Below are 18,299 nucleotides of genomic sequence, written 5' to 3' on the forward strand. Positions count from 1 at the left end.
CTGTAATGTTGTATATGTATAGCTCTCAAGAATACCTAAGCTGAATAAATGCTTTGTACATGAATCTGTCTCTTTCATGGAGTTTACAGCTACATTGATAAAATGGATTCCCCATTTCCTTGATTGTTTTTAACCAATAACAAGCAGAGAGACGATTACAAGTTAATATTAATAAGCAGCTCAAATAACACTGGTTAAACTATGTACAATACAAACCATTCATACAAATGAAGACTAGGATATTGAATTTGTTACAATAATTGTAATAAAGATAAGACAGCCACTTATAACTTACATGTTGTCTATCAGGCTTTTTCTTTCTTGCAGAACAGTTGGAAAGTTTTTAAGCAGCTCAGCTGGTCCCAACTCTGCCACTTTATATGTTCAGTGAAGAAATATGAAACCATAATGTCTGCTCACATGTAAATTCCAAATGTCTGCTCATCTTTACTAGTAACAGGCTCCCTCCACAGAAAAAGAGCCACCTAACATCACCTTGAATGTGCCTACTGTGTGGTGGAAAAAAACGTCACTATGCTTTGCTGTGTTCATATAATAAGGAATACTGAACTCTAGACACACAATTTTTCCCGTTTTAACAAGCATTTACTCCTACAGTATTATTTACCAGCACAGCTAGTCTAAGCAGTAAAATGCATGAGTGGGGCTTATTGATTGCCATGTATTCAAGACTTTAAAGAGATTTCCGTAACAGTTTGTGTTAGAAACCATTCTCTGTCTACTTAATCCTTTTGGCTTGATGATAGGTTATCCTGTAATATATTATGTATGAAACAATGAAAGCCCTCTGAACAGGAATCTCAATAGATGTGAGCTGAAAAGGGTGTGAATCTGCATGGTTTTATTTCAAATCCATAATTATGTACATCTAGACTGATACATGGAGCTGACTGGGCAGAAAATTACATGAGATTGTTTTCCACTAACGTATTTGCAGCCATTTGACAGCAGCAGAAGAGCGTAGACACATTCCAGGAAATAGGTGTGGCCTTCTTCTTTGAGGTAACAGCCCTGTCATATGACCTTTTTTTATTCCTCAGGCTTCAGTCTTATTCCTCGGGTTCATTCTCAACCTGAAGGGAAGTAGGGTGTGTCACTGTGGTAGTTGTAATCAGGACACACCTTCTGTACTAGTTTATAATCTGTACTATAAAAGGAAATGTAAATACAGATTACTTTAAAGGGCTTGGAGCAGAGCCATGACACATGACTTTGGGTCTGCTCCTGATAACATGTTTTTGAAGGGTCATAGTTGCAGAGCGTGTTCTTGGTAGCCTTGTCAACCTTTTCATATTCGATGCGACAGTTAAAGGATTTGGAATCTTTGGCATCAATCACTGTTTGTTGTGCCAAGTCAAATTCCACTATTTTGGTAGGGGGCACCAAGCTCACAGATACATTCCCTTGGCCAGTGGAATTATGCCTGAAATAAACGCTAAACGTCCCATTGCCATGATCAACAATTTTCCCAGTTATTAATAGATTTAACTTCACAGTTTTGATGTTGGAATGAAAGTCACCCCAGCCAAACATTTTCTTAAATTTCCCAGTCTTGACAATTGGCCGTCTCTTTGCTCTGGGTCGAGGCTCTTGAAGGTCTGTGGAGTTCCTCAGCCAATCCCAGAGATCTTGCTCAGAATACGTTTCTGGGGCATCATATCGCAGGTCCAAATCTGTTTCATTTTCTTTGCCACGAAAAGTCTGTGATAGCAGTCGGCTGATGGACAAGTCTTTGCTGCTTTCTGTCCATATGTGCTTTAATGTGGATTTGGAGATGCCTGATTTTAGAAGTTCTGATTTGCCGCCATTTGTTAAATTTGCACATGTAACCTGGAAAAAAAAAAAGAGGTCAGATTGAGATAGGTACATACAAACCCTACTGTTCCCATCTGAGGCCAAAGTGATTGGAGTTGAGAAATAAACAGTTAAAATTACTTTTAAATGTAAGATAAAGTATATACTCCATACTCGAAGTAAAACAAACCAGAGAGATGGGTCATAATCTATTTGTCTTTAATATATAGAATGTTCTGTTCAAAATCTCCTTCTGCTGTGAAGTGTGCAAGCAGACCACCAAAGAATGGTTAATTTTATGTGCCAGTTGGCAATAGCTGATTTTTCTGATTTAAAAACTAAATTAAGATGCTGTGGAACCATCACAACCAAGTTGTAAAATAATGAGCCCATGAAGAACCAAATGTATGTAACTATGTGATCTTATTTTCAAGATTCCCCCTCCCGCATTCTTCCCTTTCTTTTGTCACATTCACTGGTTCTGTCTTGGTTCAAATGGATATATATACTCTTTGAGGAAGAGATTGGCTCTTATCATGCCATGGCTTTCACTTTATTGGGGTGGTTTTCATACTGAACAACTAATAACAATGTTTCTATGCTGTTGCGACTGTCCCCACCCCAACCTAATAACAACATTCGTTAGCGGTCTACGCCTGTATCAGTGCAGTTATACCACTGCAAATCCACCGACTTCCTATGTGTTTATGTAGTCCTTAGCGCATTTGGGGTCTCTGATCCTCAGGCTGGAGATGGGCTGGGATCCTGGAGCTCAATTCTGATTTATGTGTTGTGTTCATAAAGATCACATTTCAGGTTTTCAGCCTTCGACCATCAAAAGTGAAGAAAGCATTCCCACTACCACCACCACACATATACACGTACACACATTTGTCCCAAGCATCTTTTATCACCTTCCTCTGATGCATCAGGGTTGCTATAACTTTGGAGGGAACATTGGACTGTGAGGTGGCATTGAGCATTCTCTCTTGGCTGGTGTATGGCTGGCTACTTCTTGTACATATGCACAAAGTCCAAACGATCTCCATGTGTGGAGTCATAAGAACATAAGAACATAAGAATGGCCATACTGGGTCAGACCAAAGGTCCATCGAGCCCAGCATCCCATCTGCCGACGGTGGTCAATGCCAGGTGCCCCAGAGAAGGAGAACAGAAGACAATGATCAAGTGATTTATCTCCTGCCATCCATCTCCTGCCCTTGTTATGAAGGCTAGGGCACCATACTTTATCCCTGGCTAATAGCCATTTATGGACCTAACCTGCAAAAATTTATCAAGCTCTTTTTTAAACCCTAATAGAGTCCTGGCCTTCACAGCCTCCTCGGGCAAGGAGTTCCACAGGTTGACTGTGCGCTGTGTGAAGAAAAATTTCCTTTTATTAGTTTTGAACCTACTACCCATCAATTTCATTTGGTGTCCCCTAGTTCTTGTATTATGGGAAAAGGTAAATAATTTTTCTATATTCACTTTCTCCACACCATTCATGATTTTATATACCTCTATCATATCGCCCCTCAATCGCCTCTTTTCCAAACTGAAAAGTCCCAGTCTCTCTAGCCTCTCCCCATATGGGACCCGTTCCAAGCCCCTAATCATCTTAGTCGCCCTTTTCTGAACCTTTTCTAATGCCAATATATCTTTTTTGAGGTGAGGAGACCACATCTGCACGCAGTACTCAAGATGTGGGCATACCATAGTTTTATATAGGGGAAGTATGATATCTTTTGTCTTATTATCGATCCCTTTTTTAATAATTCCTAACATCCTATTTGCCTTACTAACTGCCGCTGCACACTGCGTGGATGTCTTCAGAAAACTATCCACTATAACTCCAAGATCCCTTTCCTGATCTGTCGTAGCTAAATTTGACCCCATCATGTAGTACGTGTAATTTGGGTTATTTTTTCCAACATGCATTACCTTACACTTACAGGAAGGAACTGTTGCTTATGTCAGATTGGCAATGGCTTTTCAAGGGTAGGAGAAGGAGGAAAATTGCCTTTCTCTGCACTGTGTGGGTGCAGGTCACTTGCCAAGATCATCTAGGTAAATCTCAATTATTTCCCTGCCATTGCAGGGCATCAGGCACTGATATGCCCTGGTCCTTTCTATACTCCACAAGTTGCACATAACTGTCTAGTCTCCTGTCACCTGTAACAGTTTGGTCTAAAATAGGTTGTTGGTTTTAGCACATAGGTGCTAGGTAGACAGCTGTAATAGATAGGTCAGACTACATGATCTGGGGCTCCCTTCTGGCCTTAAAACTCTCTGACTAATTGGGACCTCTAGGCCATACTACAATATAAATTACAGAATACAGTAAAGGGCCTGGTCTTGGCTTTGCCATGAGGCCTGAACTATTGGCTAGCTGCACATTGCTGTAATACTCCTGAATTGACTTGAGCAATCATAACTCTCTCCTGGTCCCCTTGCTCCTGCAGAGAAGGAGTACGCTGTGCTGGTTGCATACCCAGCAGAACATATGCTCCCAAAGGCAGAAGTATAGCTGTGCCTCCCATCACGCTGGGAAGGTACAAAGCTAATGCTCTGCCCACTTTGTACCCACCTATATGCAAAGTGGACGTAGTGTCTCTGCAGAGGAAATGTCAGATATCTCTGTGTCACAGGGCAGCCCAAGACATAATTCAGTCTCAAGTCAGTTATGCAGCACAGAAATCCAAGTGAGCGTTTGGCTCCCAACGTGAAGATTAAATCAGAATAAAAATACAAGAGTGAGACTATCTAAGTGAACTGGCAGTCCTACAGAACAAATCAAAGTTTCATAAAATCATGAAAACCTTACTCTGAAAGCCTGAGGAATTTAAAAACGCCAGAGCTAGTTTTTCACGTCTCTCAGCACCAACGCAAAAAGGACCATATTCATTTTTCCAGTCTAGCTTGAAAAATAAAGTATACATTGTCCTAGTTTCTGAAGGGTAAATGGAACATTCTGGGCTTACAAGGGGACCATCGCTGAATCTCTTAATTTCATTGCTTGACGACAAGTATCACAGCAACCCTGGGTAGTAGTTTTATCATATGGTTTTTTTTCAGGAGTCATCCCATTATCCTGTTTGTTTGCTTTTATAAATGCCTCATCCCTTAACCAAAATTAATTGAAAAGAACCTCACCCCCTGAAATGCAGTGGAAATGGAATAACACAAATAGCATGAAGTCTTCTTGCTGGTGCAATGTAGAGAGAGGCGTAGAGAAAGGCGGCAAATATAACAAAGATACTTCCATGTAGAACATGGACTTGAACTGTTTTGCTAACCAGCCCTCTCTTTCCAGGGTTGTTGTGCCTCCTCTCAGACATGCTACATGGAAGTTGCTATAGGAACTACTGAGTATCCTCAAGAGATAACAGATGTGATAGCAGCCTTTTAAAAAATATGTCATTGCACCAACAGAATAGCCACAGTTCTGTTCAGGTTGGGATGGAGGCAAGGTGAAGAGAAGGAATAGATAGAATATACGTTTCATTGAGGATTTGGTGCTTAGATGGGGTTTCCAACTGTTGAATGGCAGGAAGGAGAAATATCGCCTAGCATTTGATAGGTGGTTTGTATCTGTGTCTTAGCATCAATGCGGTGAGCAACAGGAGAGGTTCTAATGAAATACTGTAACAGAGCACTGGTTAATGAAGCAGCAATGAAGATATCCTGGGGAGAGAGATTGAGAACATAAATTTGCAGAGGCTTATGGGGAATGAGAGCAAAATAGGAGAAATGTGCCTTAAAGGAGAAATGTGCCAGTTCACCATGAATCTAAGCAGTTAACTAGCAAATTTCAGCTGCTTCCACACTACAAGATAAATTCAAATTTAAGGCACTTAGCTCGATATTACAACACAACTGCCTTCACTGTAAATACCATCAGCTCAATTTAGGGAGTACTAATATCGATATAAAACACTGCTGAATCTGGCTGGGGTTAGCATCAATTTCAAATTTAAAAGTTCAAATAAAAGCCAGCGTGGAAGTGCCATGTATTAAAATCAAATTTATTAACCTCTGCAGCTATGTATCCCACAATGCCCCCCAGTGCTCCACTCTGGCTGCTTCCATCTCCGCTGCTTTCCACGTGTGTAGGAATTAGGTAACAGGAAGACCGTAAATTTCAGTTCAGGACTGGGAAGCCTGTGGCTGTGAAGTCATGTTTGTATGAGAGGCTGAGAAACATCTCTCTTTCATTGCTATTAGTGCTGTGAGCGCATCTAACCATTAGAAATAGGCCCAACACAGAGTTTGTGGTTCTGACTCTACCTCTGCTAGCTGCGTATTTGGTATTTTTTTTTCTGTGCTGCTTAGAGCCAACCACTGCCCTGCCACACCACACAGCAGCAAGAGGTCACGCTGGTATGAGAGGCTGAGCAACTTCTTCTCAGTGGTTTATATTTGTGCAGGCCCACCCTCCTTCTCCCACAGGCAGCACGCAGTCAGGGGTCTTTTCTGTGCTCAGCCACATCACGTGGGTAGCCCCCGATCCCATAAAAGGACATGCCCGTCGTTCGGAACTGACCATGATGCCAGGCAGCACCATGTCCTAGCTTGCACACAGTGAGGGCTCCAAGGGTGGCTAAGATTTGGGGGGGGAGCTGCAGCCTCCATGGGGAACCATCCTCCAGAAGGAAAGATTTTCGGGGATTTGCAGCCGTCCAGGGCAAGTGTCCCTACCAGCGAAGAATTTTGGAGGCTTGCTGCCACCAGGGCAACTGCTTCAACTGGCCCGTGACTCAAAGTCTCCCATGCCCTCTGCCACAACAAGGACACTGAGAGCTAGCTGTCGCCGGAGGGAAGTCTTCCCTAGTAGCTATGAATTGCAGGACCTGGCTGCCACCCTGGAGGGGACAGTTCAAATGGCCCTCAAGCCCCACTGCCATAAAAGATTTTCAGGGACTATGTCAAATTGCCATTCAAACTTCCAGATACCAACCCCACCACACATACACAATGGCCATGTTGGCAATGTCTGTGTAGTGAAGAAGGAAGCCAAAAATCTTTCTTCAACATTGGACCCCTTCGTGCAGGAAAGAGTGGGTGGAGGGCCAGTTGAGAAGACAGACTGTGCCTGGAGTCTGTGTAATGAACTGGGAAGGCAAAAACCCTCTTGTACCACATCTCTTTTTTCAAAACTTTTTCTGTTTACTCTTTCTTCAAGCTTTGCATTGTCCCTGTACTATTTTCAGGGATCAGATGTAATCAAGGGAGGGGGAACAATCAATGGAGGGCCAGTTAAGAAGACACACACCTGCTGCTTTATATAAAATCTTTGTAATTCAGTTACAGCTACAGTTTTAAAAAACAATTTAGTTATAGAAGAGATTTCTCTTAATTTGGTGATCTTTGTTGATGCCCTCCTTTTCCTTCCTTCCTCCTGGAAAAATAGACTTTTGCTTACCAGGAGACGGAATGAAGTAAATGCAATGTGGGAAGATGATCTGAAATACCAACAACCATTTGCAGGGCATTTTTCTCCCATACTTCACCAGCAAAAATTCCCAGAATGCTACGGGGATGAGGTAACTGTGGGATGTGTTCCCACAATGCACTGCTACAACAGTCAATGTTTGTCGATTGAGTGTGGCAGCGATAAGTTGACTTTATGAGGAGCACATGGAGAGGTGAGGATAGTCAAGTTCAAATGTATAAAATCCAGCCTTACAAGATCTATATTAATTAATTTGAATCTGTTTACTTTTATATTTTACTTTCCTCACAGGTTTCTATTTCTTCTCCTTCCTTATTTTGAAAAACATGTTGTGTTCCAGTGAGTTACATTTCATAGAATTAACCATCAAATTCTCACATAATAGGGTGTAACACCAGAAAGGTAATTTTAAAGAAAAGCTCTTTTTAGACTACAGAAGACCAAGCATGCCAGAGAATAAGTGGATATTTCAGAACCACTTGCTGTCAGGTACAAATCAAGAGTGTTTGGAAAGCTAGTATATCTCAAGTTTAAATAGAAGCTTCAGAGTCCAAGCAAGGCACATTGTTTCATATCTGACCTTTCAAATAAAATTGATTGTTACTCTCATTGATTTTGTAATAGTTTAAAGGCTTCTCATCACACAGTTGGCTCTAAGACCTCTCTGATTTTCTATGTGGGTAACTGGCTGCATTCATGATTAAAGAAGACCCGCTCCTGCCTTACATATTCAGGCATCTGAGCAAAGACTCTGACTAAACAGTGTAGTTATTGCAACACTAGAAGCATCGATTGACATTTCTGCCAGAAGAGATTTTCAGACAATATATCTGTCGACAGATTGTGGCTATACACTAAAACGGATCAAAAGAATGATCCACTCTGTGGACAGAGCATCCAGACTTTTAACAACTGCTCTCTCATCAAAACAGCCAACTGGAAGCACCCGCGCTTGTCAGTGATCTGGAAGCCCTGTCTGTCAACAAAGCCCCCTCCCCAGCCTCCCACCCCAAGTGTCCACGCAGCTTTTTTATCAACAGAATCTGTTGACAAAGGCATGCTTCCTCATTTGGGAGAGGCAGAAGGTTGTCAATGGAGGTGCCAAGTTTTGCTGACCGACTGCTGACAAAATGCATTTTGTGTGTGGACCTGAGGCAAGTTTTGTCAACAAAATTCCACTTTTGTCAAAAAAACTTGCTTGTGTAGCCGTACCCTACAAGACCACCCAATAGTGGTAGCAATACAGACTTAAATTCATTCTTTATCATAGTATTATTTATAAAATGATAGTATTTTCTTGTTTCAACCATACAGGTGTGTTTTCTTTCTTATACTAGAGCTGTATGTACTGTGATGTAACTACACACACATATCCCTGCAGATGTACATGCCATGTAGGACATAGTGTGGCTAATACAGCCATGTGAATACACATGATTTTGTTATACCTATGTTCACCCAGCCATATCAGAACTGCCACTGAGCCTACGTCTCCACTATTGCAAAACTTCAAAATGGCCATGCAAATGGCCATTTCGAAGTTTACTAATGAAGCACTGAAATACATGTTCAGCGCTTCATTCGAATGCCGGCGGCCACGGCACTTCGAAATTGCCGCAGCTCGCCGCTGCAAGGCTCGTCCAGATAGGAAGATAGGAATAAGGGGATTTCAAAGTTGGTGGGGTCCTTTCAAAAGGGACCCCCATCTGGATGAGCCGCATGGCGGCGAGCCGCAGCAATTTCGAAGTGCCGCGGCTGCCAACATTCTAATGAGGTGCTGAATATGTATTTCAGCGCTTCAGTAGTAAACTTCAAAATGGCCATTTGCATGAGCATTTCGAAGTTTTGGGATAGTGGAGACACGGCCTGAAAGTGTAATATAATTGTAAATAAATATGCAAACTCATAAAATTTTGCATATTTGCTGAGTGATGACTACTGCACTTGAAAATGGTGGTCGCATCAAATATCACTAAAATAAGAGCAATTTCCAACACTGTAAAATGCAGTAAATATTAAACATTTCAGTTTGTAGTGAATATTTCTTCATCCCTACACTTATGTACAGGCACTTCAGAAATACATTTGCTATGGCATCCATATTGCTTTCTCTTCCCCTTTATCTCCCTAAATATATACCAGGTGCCATCTAAGTCTCAATAAGTTCTGCACTAAGCTGGTTGGCATATGGTGACATAATTCAATGGGTCTTTTCCTACTGAGGAAATTATTTGTGTAAGTTTTTGCAGGATGAGGGATTTGTAGTATTACCTATAATTAGCACTGTGTATACATACACATCACTTTAAATTTAACTACCATGGACAGTAAGTGTCATGGTTCGTTTGAGTTGTGCTATACACTACATTTCCAAAATCAGTGTTATGATTTCAGTTGCTATCAGCAGAAGATCTTTGGGCACAACCATAATTCCAACAGTAATGAGTAAAATATGAAATGCTGACAGGCATACCTCCCAAAATGCATGTCATTAATGACTTTTTTTCTTCAGCAAAGAAATGCTCCCTGAGCTTTTTAAATTATTACAGTGGTGGAAGGTTATGTTCACAAGGCAAGAATAGAAGATCTTTGAGGCCTTGATCCAAAGCCCACTGAAGTCACTGACTCACAATGAGTACGATGAGTGTTAATTCATGCCTTGGATGTGGAGGATTCATATTTCACTACGCCATCTTGGTATCAGTAATCACAGTCTCATCTGGTCACTCTTAACAATAAAGACAAATTGCTGTTCAGTGTATTTTCTGTAATACTGGACAGTGCTCTCACTGAAAATAAAATACAAAGACCGGGGAATGGGTCTGTATTTCCAGTTTACGCAGATTCAACAGAACGCTGCAATTTTTTGTCTGATCCTTTTAGAGGCTGAAGACATTTTCACCATGACATTTAATATAATTTGCTCTTTTTTCATGAGTATTATTGTCTCATTTAAGACTCCATAAGATAGAGTAACTCATTTATCTCAAAGCCTTTGGGGGTTCAATTTAAAGACATTCTTCATGCTCATGAACCTATTACCTGTCATAGACCAAACGGGGATGCTCAGGATCACATAAGCTCTTTAAAAACAATCCAAGTGGCACAAAATGACTCTTGATTTCTTAGTCTTTCATTATACAGTAGATCTATTACAGTTCATTATATATAATTACAGTATTGATTTAGAAATTATGTATTTATTCCTCTAAGTATAAGAATACTCGAGGGCAAATGGAAATATAAACAAACCATCTAATACTCACAGTAGGAAATGCCTCTCTTCAGGTAAATAACTAATAAAAATATTCCAAGTTAATTTTTCTTGGCGTGATGTATTAGGAATTTGGCAGCTCAGTGTTTGCATATTCACTGTGTACAACAATACAGATTTCTGAGTCTTTGGCCAAATCCATTAGATACTTAGCTTGCACAGGAGTGTAACAACAAGAAAGATACAAATGTCACCCTAAGGATGGCACACAAACACTCAGAATTCCATCTATCCACAAACATTATTGTTTATCATTTGATGGGGAGATATGAAGCTTTTAGACCCTGTTGTACTTTGATCAACTTAGTAGTAGTGTGCTATGTGGGTAGCAGCCTAGAGCCATATGCCATAATACTACTGGGTAAAATAAAGTGCAAGATACTATTGTCAATATGAATACATATTACCTAGTGAGTAGTTGGCACACAAGTTGATGCTAGTAGCATTCCAAACTATAATTTAAACACAGAAATTGAGATTAGCATTTGATGGAGAGATTATTACAATAGATGGAGTGAAATGCAGCAGAGGCCTTGTGATGTATTACAAATTAATATTTTTAATTCAGAGGAAAAACATAATTAAACAAAAGGCCCTGCTTATTATTATTTCACATACAAAGTCTTATCTTTTTTTTTTATTGATAAGCTTTTTTTGCTATATGACCAGATGGGTGAAGGGTCATTTGTTGGCTGTACATTATCAAAATATTCAGCGTCAGAGTATATTCTTACCTGACTTTTTCCAATGGTCTAAGTGAGCAGGAACATCAAATATGAACACCCCATTCCCTATCTTCTAATCATATTCAGTTGTGTAGCTGCATGAGTGTGCACATCATGTATCCATAAACAAGCGAGATGGTTCCACCAAGTACAGTGGACAACAACAGGTTCAATTTAGGCACATTGCTGGAGAAATTATCAGTCTCAGTGTAGTAGTCATTCATCTGTAGCTTCACAAAAACAAGTAGTCCTGAGCACTTTAAAGACACATAAATATATTTGTTAGTTTTTATGGTGCTACAGGACTGCTTGTTTTTTTACATCAGTTGGATACGTCATGCTCAAGTTCCAGTTTTCAATGCACACAATCAGTTGAATCCCCCTAAAACAGCCTCTGCTGTTCATGTCACTGAGCAGTCCTGGGAAGCAAAACAAAGGGCATGTTCTTTTTTCTTACCATATAAACACTGATCAATATGATCCCTAACAAACAATGCAGAAGGTGTTTAAACTCTAAGGGTAAGTCTTCACAACATGAAAGATCAATCCTGCTGTGGTCAATCTGCCAGAATTGATTTCGCAAACCTGGTAAAGACATGCTAAATCAAATTACAGGGCACCTGTGTCTGTGCCAGTAGTCCAGACCCTCAAAGTCAACAGGAGCAAACAGTCCTGTCAACCTTCCTTAGTGGTCATGGTGTGGAAGCCCAAATTAAAGTACGTCAACTCCAGCTATGCAATTAACAGAGTTCGAATTGTGTAGCTTAATTCAATTTTCCACTGTAGTGTAGAACCTGCCTTATGCCCAGATCCTCCTCTGGATTAATTAATGGCATAGCTCCACTTACACCAGCTAAGCACCTGTCCTAGAAGTTATTACATAGTTCTTAGTAAATAGTCTAGAGGATAGAAAAGACAAGGTCACAGAAGAGAACCTGGGCTTTTTTCTCTGCCTTGATGGACCATGACAGGAAAATACAGGAATGATGGGAATCAATATTACATCATAAAAATTATCCTTCCATAATGACTGGCAATAAGAAAATTTAAATTCTCTCACACTTAAGTCTGAAGAATGTCATGCCATCTCCTGCACATGGGAAATGTGATGTCATTCATATTGGTGAAGACACTGTCTGAACCATCACTGTCACAGTCAAAGATATCTTGGACAGAACCGGTCAAAATTGTTTCAATTAAAATTATTTTTCTATGGAAAATTGGATTTTTGATGTTCTGCAAAAAGTTTGGTTCCATTTCTGTGCAGAAAATGTTGGGTTTTCATTAAAAAAATCTGACACATGGTGCTAATGCAGATGGACAAGTAAACAGTTATGTCCATCTTTAATAGGTACCTAAAGATCTTTTAAAATCTGGCCCAAAGTGAATATTACAGAATATAATAAAATTCACTGATTAAATAAATATATGTTTACTATTGTTTCTATGGGATAAATTTACCAGGAGAGGTAATAACTTTTCAAGTTAAGGGACAAATCGTCCTTGCTAGCGTTAATGGCAAAACTCCACAGCAGCAGAAGAGCTACAATAGTGTCCAACGTTGTGTAGTTTGTTTTCATTTTCTTGTATGATAGAATAATTATGTCAGACCAGATGACATTTGGCTTTTAAACCACGTCATTTCTCTTTCAGTTTAGAAGACATTTTATGCCATCATGTGCGATAGAATAGTCTGTAAACTGAAAGAAACTGAGTTAGAGTAGATACTCACGTAATGTTTTTAATGCTTTTCATTTTTGCCTTACAACTGTGGGAAATTCAGATGGAATAATTTTAATGGCGGAGCTGCAAGTGAATTTATACAGATTTGGAGGAGGATTGAAATGTGACTGTATGAAATATCCTATTAACTCTTGCCCTTTGTTTTACATTTTTAGAAAGAATTTAAACTAAACCCTTGAAGCTTGGTGCCTATGTCATCATTAAAGATTTTTCACTTCAGTGGATTATGACTTTTGAAAATTTACACCAACTCCATTCAGCAGGGAATTAAATTTTCATGGAATAAATTAAAGTGGGTTAAAATGTCTGTCAGAGTTTTAAGGCCTCTGCTTTATACAAGCATCACAGATTTCTGTTAACTTTCAAATGAAACTCTAGCTAGGTAAATAACTTTTGTCAAGGATCTATTGCTCTCATTCTACACACCTGTAAACCCTCTTTTATTAATATTGGCTTGCCATTTTCTGCATACATGTAGAAAGAAATATTAAATAAAATTAAAATATAGCTGAAAGGTCATAGAGCAATATTTTAATAAAAATCTGCACTGTAGAGATATATCCAATATTCAAGAATTTGCCCTATTTAAATAAGTGAATACCATATGGTAGGAAGAACAAGGTAAAAAAAAGACTCAAAGGCTGCCAAGAAAAAAAACAGTTATGAGCTGCTTGAGATGAGTATGTGACAGAATTTTAATATGCAAAACATTGCCCTCTAATAGCATATTACTAATTATTCACATCCAGTTGAAAATTCTTCATTGTTAAGTTCTTCCATGGAAATCAATAAAATTAAAAAGCCCCATATTAATATCAATGCAAGTAGTCATTTACTGTTGTTTATGAGCCAGTAGTCTGTTACTGTATCATATTTTTGTAGAGAAGTATTATATTCTACTAATCTACTAATCTACTTGATAAGTGGTTTATTCATAGTTGCATGAAGTAGCATGAAATTGCTGTCTGATAAAGTTAAAGCAGCCACTAATGCTGATAGAATGCATCATTTTCAAGTGAAGGACACTAGGAGCCATTTTTAAAGAATAGTCACCTAACCATCAGCAGACATACATTAAAACAAGTGCTACTCAAAAGGCAGTTCTGTGGCCAGCCCATGTATCCCTGTTATAAACAAGGATCTGTTTTCATCTGTAGCTACCTATTGTCTACAATGAGATGTCCATTTTTGTGGAGATTTTTCAAAGACACAAGATGCAACTGTATGCCCCTTCCAATGAAGTTCAATTTCATGTGCTTTTCAATGTCCCCCTTTGGGTGTACACAGTACTTCCTCTTGTGTCTTGTGTCACCGGTCATATGAACAGTACCAGCACAGTCTTCAGTCATTGAGGACGTGATGAGGAAGGGCAATCCTTTTCTTTATTAAGTATGTTTATGTTCTAATTGCTTGGTTGGTGTGACGATATCAAAATCTAGCAGAACCCCATTGAAATGATAGGATTACTGTGTCTTTACTGCCATAAAAAGAAGACAAACAGCAGAGGGGAAAGGAATTGTTCTCTCCAGAATCTGTGTTGTGAAACAGACAAAGGAATAGCTCCTGGAATAATTGTGGTATTAAAATGTTGGTTTTTCTGTGAGTTTTTGCCATTGTCACATGACACTTACCTAGTAAACATATCAAAGAGATAAAGAACAATACCCAATATTATAAATAATTTAATAACTTTTGTCTAACAATGTACTCATTCACATTAGATTATCCTTCAACTTTAACAGAGTGGTGTTTAGGCTAGTGGTATTTTCTCATATTTAGTCTAAGTGGATGTTGTATAAAAATGCTCTGTAGCAACCCAACTAAGTAAAACAGACCAGGGGTCATACAGTGGAATGTTGCCATGAATGCATGCTATTTGGTTTATACAGTTCAGTATTTTCTTCCTAGAATAGTGTCATACCTAATTAAAAGTGAAAATTAGTAGCCAGCAGTATTAATCATATTCAATATGCGATTCTTGGCTCTTGAGAGAGATGGTTCAATTGCTGGTACCATCCGATAGGTCATTAATTTAAATCTAGATGAGTAAAAAGGCCTTGGGGCATTGACACATAAGTTGAAGGAAGCTGTTCCATGAAAAATTGTTCCCAGTGAAAGGAAACACTTCAGGAGAAATATATGAACATTGACGCAGCACCTCCAGCTACTGGACAGTAAGCATAATTGTCAGGATTGCTGAGTGGAAGTACATCACTGCAACATAACACATTTGATAGGGTGCTTTTCATTCTTGTTATTCCAGTGTGGTTGTCAGAGGATTAAACACTTGGTATTTAAAGTCTGTGTTGGCAAATACCACAGTCATTACAAACAAACAGTCATTACATGCTTGTAAACTTGTGCCAAGCACAGCTCATGTGTCCAGAGAATCTAGGAATGAGATTTTATCAAAGCCTGGGCACAAGTTTCAGAAGTTCTTCATATTTAATCTTTTAAATTCCACAGAAATCTTTTCCAAATGTGTGGTATCTGATTATTTCACAGTTACTCACATATTACACAGCTGCTGTTCAGAACAACCGGGTAGCAGCAGGGCCTTATTGAGTGCGCCTCTGACACATAAAGCAACTGGACACAATATGGTTCAAAGAATCTTGGTCCAAATAAGTAAATTAAAGATGAGTGTCCCAGTCCTAAGTGCTTTCTGCAAGTGACTGCTGTCTGAAAGATTATGTATTTTGCATCAAATGCTGTTTCAGTTTTGATAATGTTATGTCTTCATTCCTCGTTTTTTGTATTAGAAAAGAAAAATACAAAGGTGTAGGAGGATGAAACAGGTGGTAATTTGGTACTGTAACCTCCACCCGGGCTACTCACATGGGCAAAACAAAATGGGATTTGTTTGACTTATTCATGCTGGCCAGGCTAGACAATATTTGATTTATTGTGGGATTTAGTGGGCCTCACAAATGTGAGTGCTGGGAAACCCACAAGAGTCCATAAACCACTGAAATTCTCACGTGATAAGGTTTTGAGATTAGATCTCCAACATATGCAGACTTTGCTGTTGAATGGCAGTCCCACCGAGAACTAGGAAATGCAGGGTGCTTCGCAAATGAAAGAGAAGGAAAAAAACAGAATTTTTTAGAACAATAAAAACAACAACAACAAACCCTTTGTTCGACTTCCAAACAATGGTTTTATGTCTGGTTTCACTTGACCACAAATCCATCTGGCCATCTCTGGTTTGGCCATGCTGACATCATCTGGGCAAATTCTGTCTACGTTAACAGCTATGTAGTCACCTATATCAATGGGATTCAACAGCAGTGACTCATGACAGAATTTGGCTGATTACTTTTAAGAGAATATATATTCAAGCTATCTCGTTAAAAATGGATGAAAACCATAATCTGATATATTTGTATATCTGTCAAAAGGCATGGAGTATCTTTTCATGGTCTCATCTGCTACAGTTCTATGGCTGAACACTAACAAAAAACAAATTAACTTTAACAAGCAAATGTCATTTGTTACTTGCCAACCATGCATACAAAATCTAGTTTTGAAGAAGTACTAAAAACCCCGCTCTAATTCTTATAGTTTCACAACTATATATTTCCTAAACAACATTCAAGGAGCTGATAAAATTATCTCATTTAAATATCCAGGCTTTAGCTGTTCCATTTTGCATGGCGTGACATAAAGCTGTTATCATCTCTTTCATTAACCATAGGAAATGGATATATTATTATGTATATTATGTTAGTGCTTAGAGGCACCAACTGAGACTAGAACCCTATTGTGTAAACTGCAAAACACATGGTATGAACAGTGTCTGCCCTCAGGCATCTACAGTCTAAATAGGTAAGACAAAGAAAGGGATGAAGCGGAAACATATGAGTGACTTGCCCTAAGTCACCCAGTAGGACAGTGGCAGAGCGAGACATAGAAACCAGATCTCCTGAGTCCCAACCAAATGCCTTACCCAATTAATCATACTGTCTTGTTCATTCATGGAAAAATAGGTTTATTAAATTATTTGGTTGAAATATAAAATCAGATTACATGAATTGAAAAAGTCTCAAGCTTTTTGGTGACAGAAAGGCAGCACAGAGACAAGTTGTGTCAATAAAAAAAGCACGGAGCCAGCCAGTGCCGCAACAAGCTACTGATTTAACTCTCGCCCTGGGGATCCCTGACTTCAATTTTAAGAAAATTTCCCCCCCCGCTCCTCCGATGAAAGCCAGGAAAAGAGTAGTAGCCGCCAGTGCCATCTGCCATCCCTCAATGTCAATCTCATCAGGGTGTTATGGGCTTTGCTTGCTCATGGAGATACCATTTGCAATCCCCTCCATCATGGTCTCCACTCCATTGTCATGCAATTAATCAAACTTGAATTTTAAATCACAGGAGACAGGTTAGCGTGATTAAGCCAGGTGTTCTTTATTTAATCTGCTGTCTTAAAGGTGGGTCAAGAGTTTAAAGTTTTCCCATTTCCAACATTTATTTATTTGTATCTTTATACCCCTCTATAGGTCAAGTCTAGTGTCCACATAAGTCAACAGGAAGACGGAATTTGAATTCACTGGATACTAAAGGAAATTCTATTTGTAAAGGGAATATTTGTCTCATACCTTTACACTCAAACATTTTACAAGAAAACTTTCCCACTTATGTGTCTTTCCCTTGTAAAATTTAAAATATGAGCTGCAAACTCTATCATCAACACACACAAGAGATTTAGAAACCTGCTTTCTTTGTTTCTTGCATATAAATATTTAGCAGTACCCAACTTTCTAAGCAAAGTGAATCAAAACTGAAACCAAATTCATTATCATAGATAAACTTAGGCAGCAACAACATGGATGGAAAGGTCTGAAAAAATAAAGTCACTTTTCTTCAAGCCACCCATTATAATAAAGCAAAGTTGTAGCTTTTTGATAAAATAAATGAACCTGATATGTATATAAGTATCTGAGCATCATTAATTAGTTTATATGTAAAAACATGAATACACACCTTGGAGATATGAAACTATGCACTCAACTATCTTATCTACAAGAAACCCTTTTCTCCATGGTCATACCAGTTTAACTCTGATTACGCAAAATAGTAAGCTACCTGGTAGCTGCTTGTGTTAAGTACCACCAGAGAAAACACGTATTTACCGAGTGTGAGTTTTGTAAGAACATGCTTGAAGTTTTAGTGGTAAATTTGCAATTGTTTGTCCACTGAGCTCTGGATAGACTGCAGCTATAAGATGACCATAATGAAATACAGGTTGAACCTCTCTAATCTGGCACCCTCGGGACCTGACCGGTGCTGG

At 39.0% G+C, this 18,299-nt stretch overlaps 1 protein-coding gene across 1 annotated transcript in view; it reads right to left on the reverse strand.

Annotated features, from left to right (window-relative positions):
* Positions 1 to 1,089: 1,089 nt before the first annotated feature.
* Positions 1,090 to 18,299, reverse strand: part of NXPH1 (neurexophilin 1) — a 191,929-nt gene continuing 174,719 nt past the window's right edge. Inside the window, exon 2 of the mRNA XM_074986205.1 lies at positions 1,090 to 1,851. Within this exon, the coding sequence (XP_074842306.1) occupies positions 1,090 to 1,851 (762 nt within the window). The remainder of the gene's footprint in view (positions 1,852 to 18,299) is intronic.

Source organism: Carettochelys insculpta, chromosome 2 (assembly GCF_033958435.1).
Source record: "Carettochelys insculpta isolate YL-2023 chromosome 2, ASM3395843v1, whole genome shotgun sequence".
NCBI lineage: Eukaryota > Metazoa > Chordata > Testudines > Carettochelyidae > Carettochelys > Carettochelys insculpta.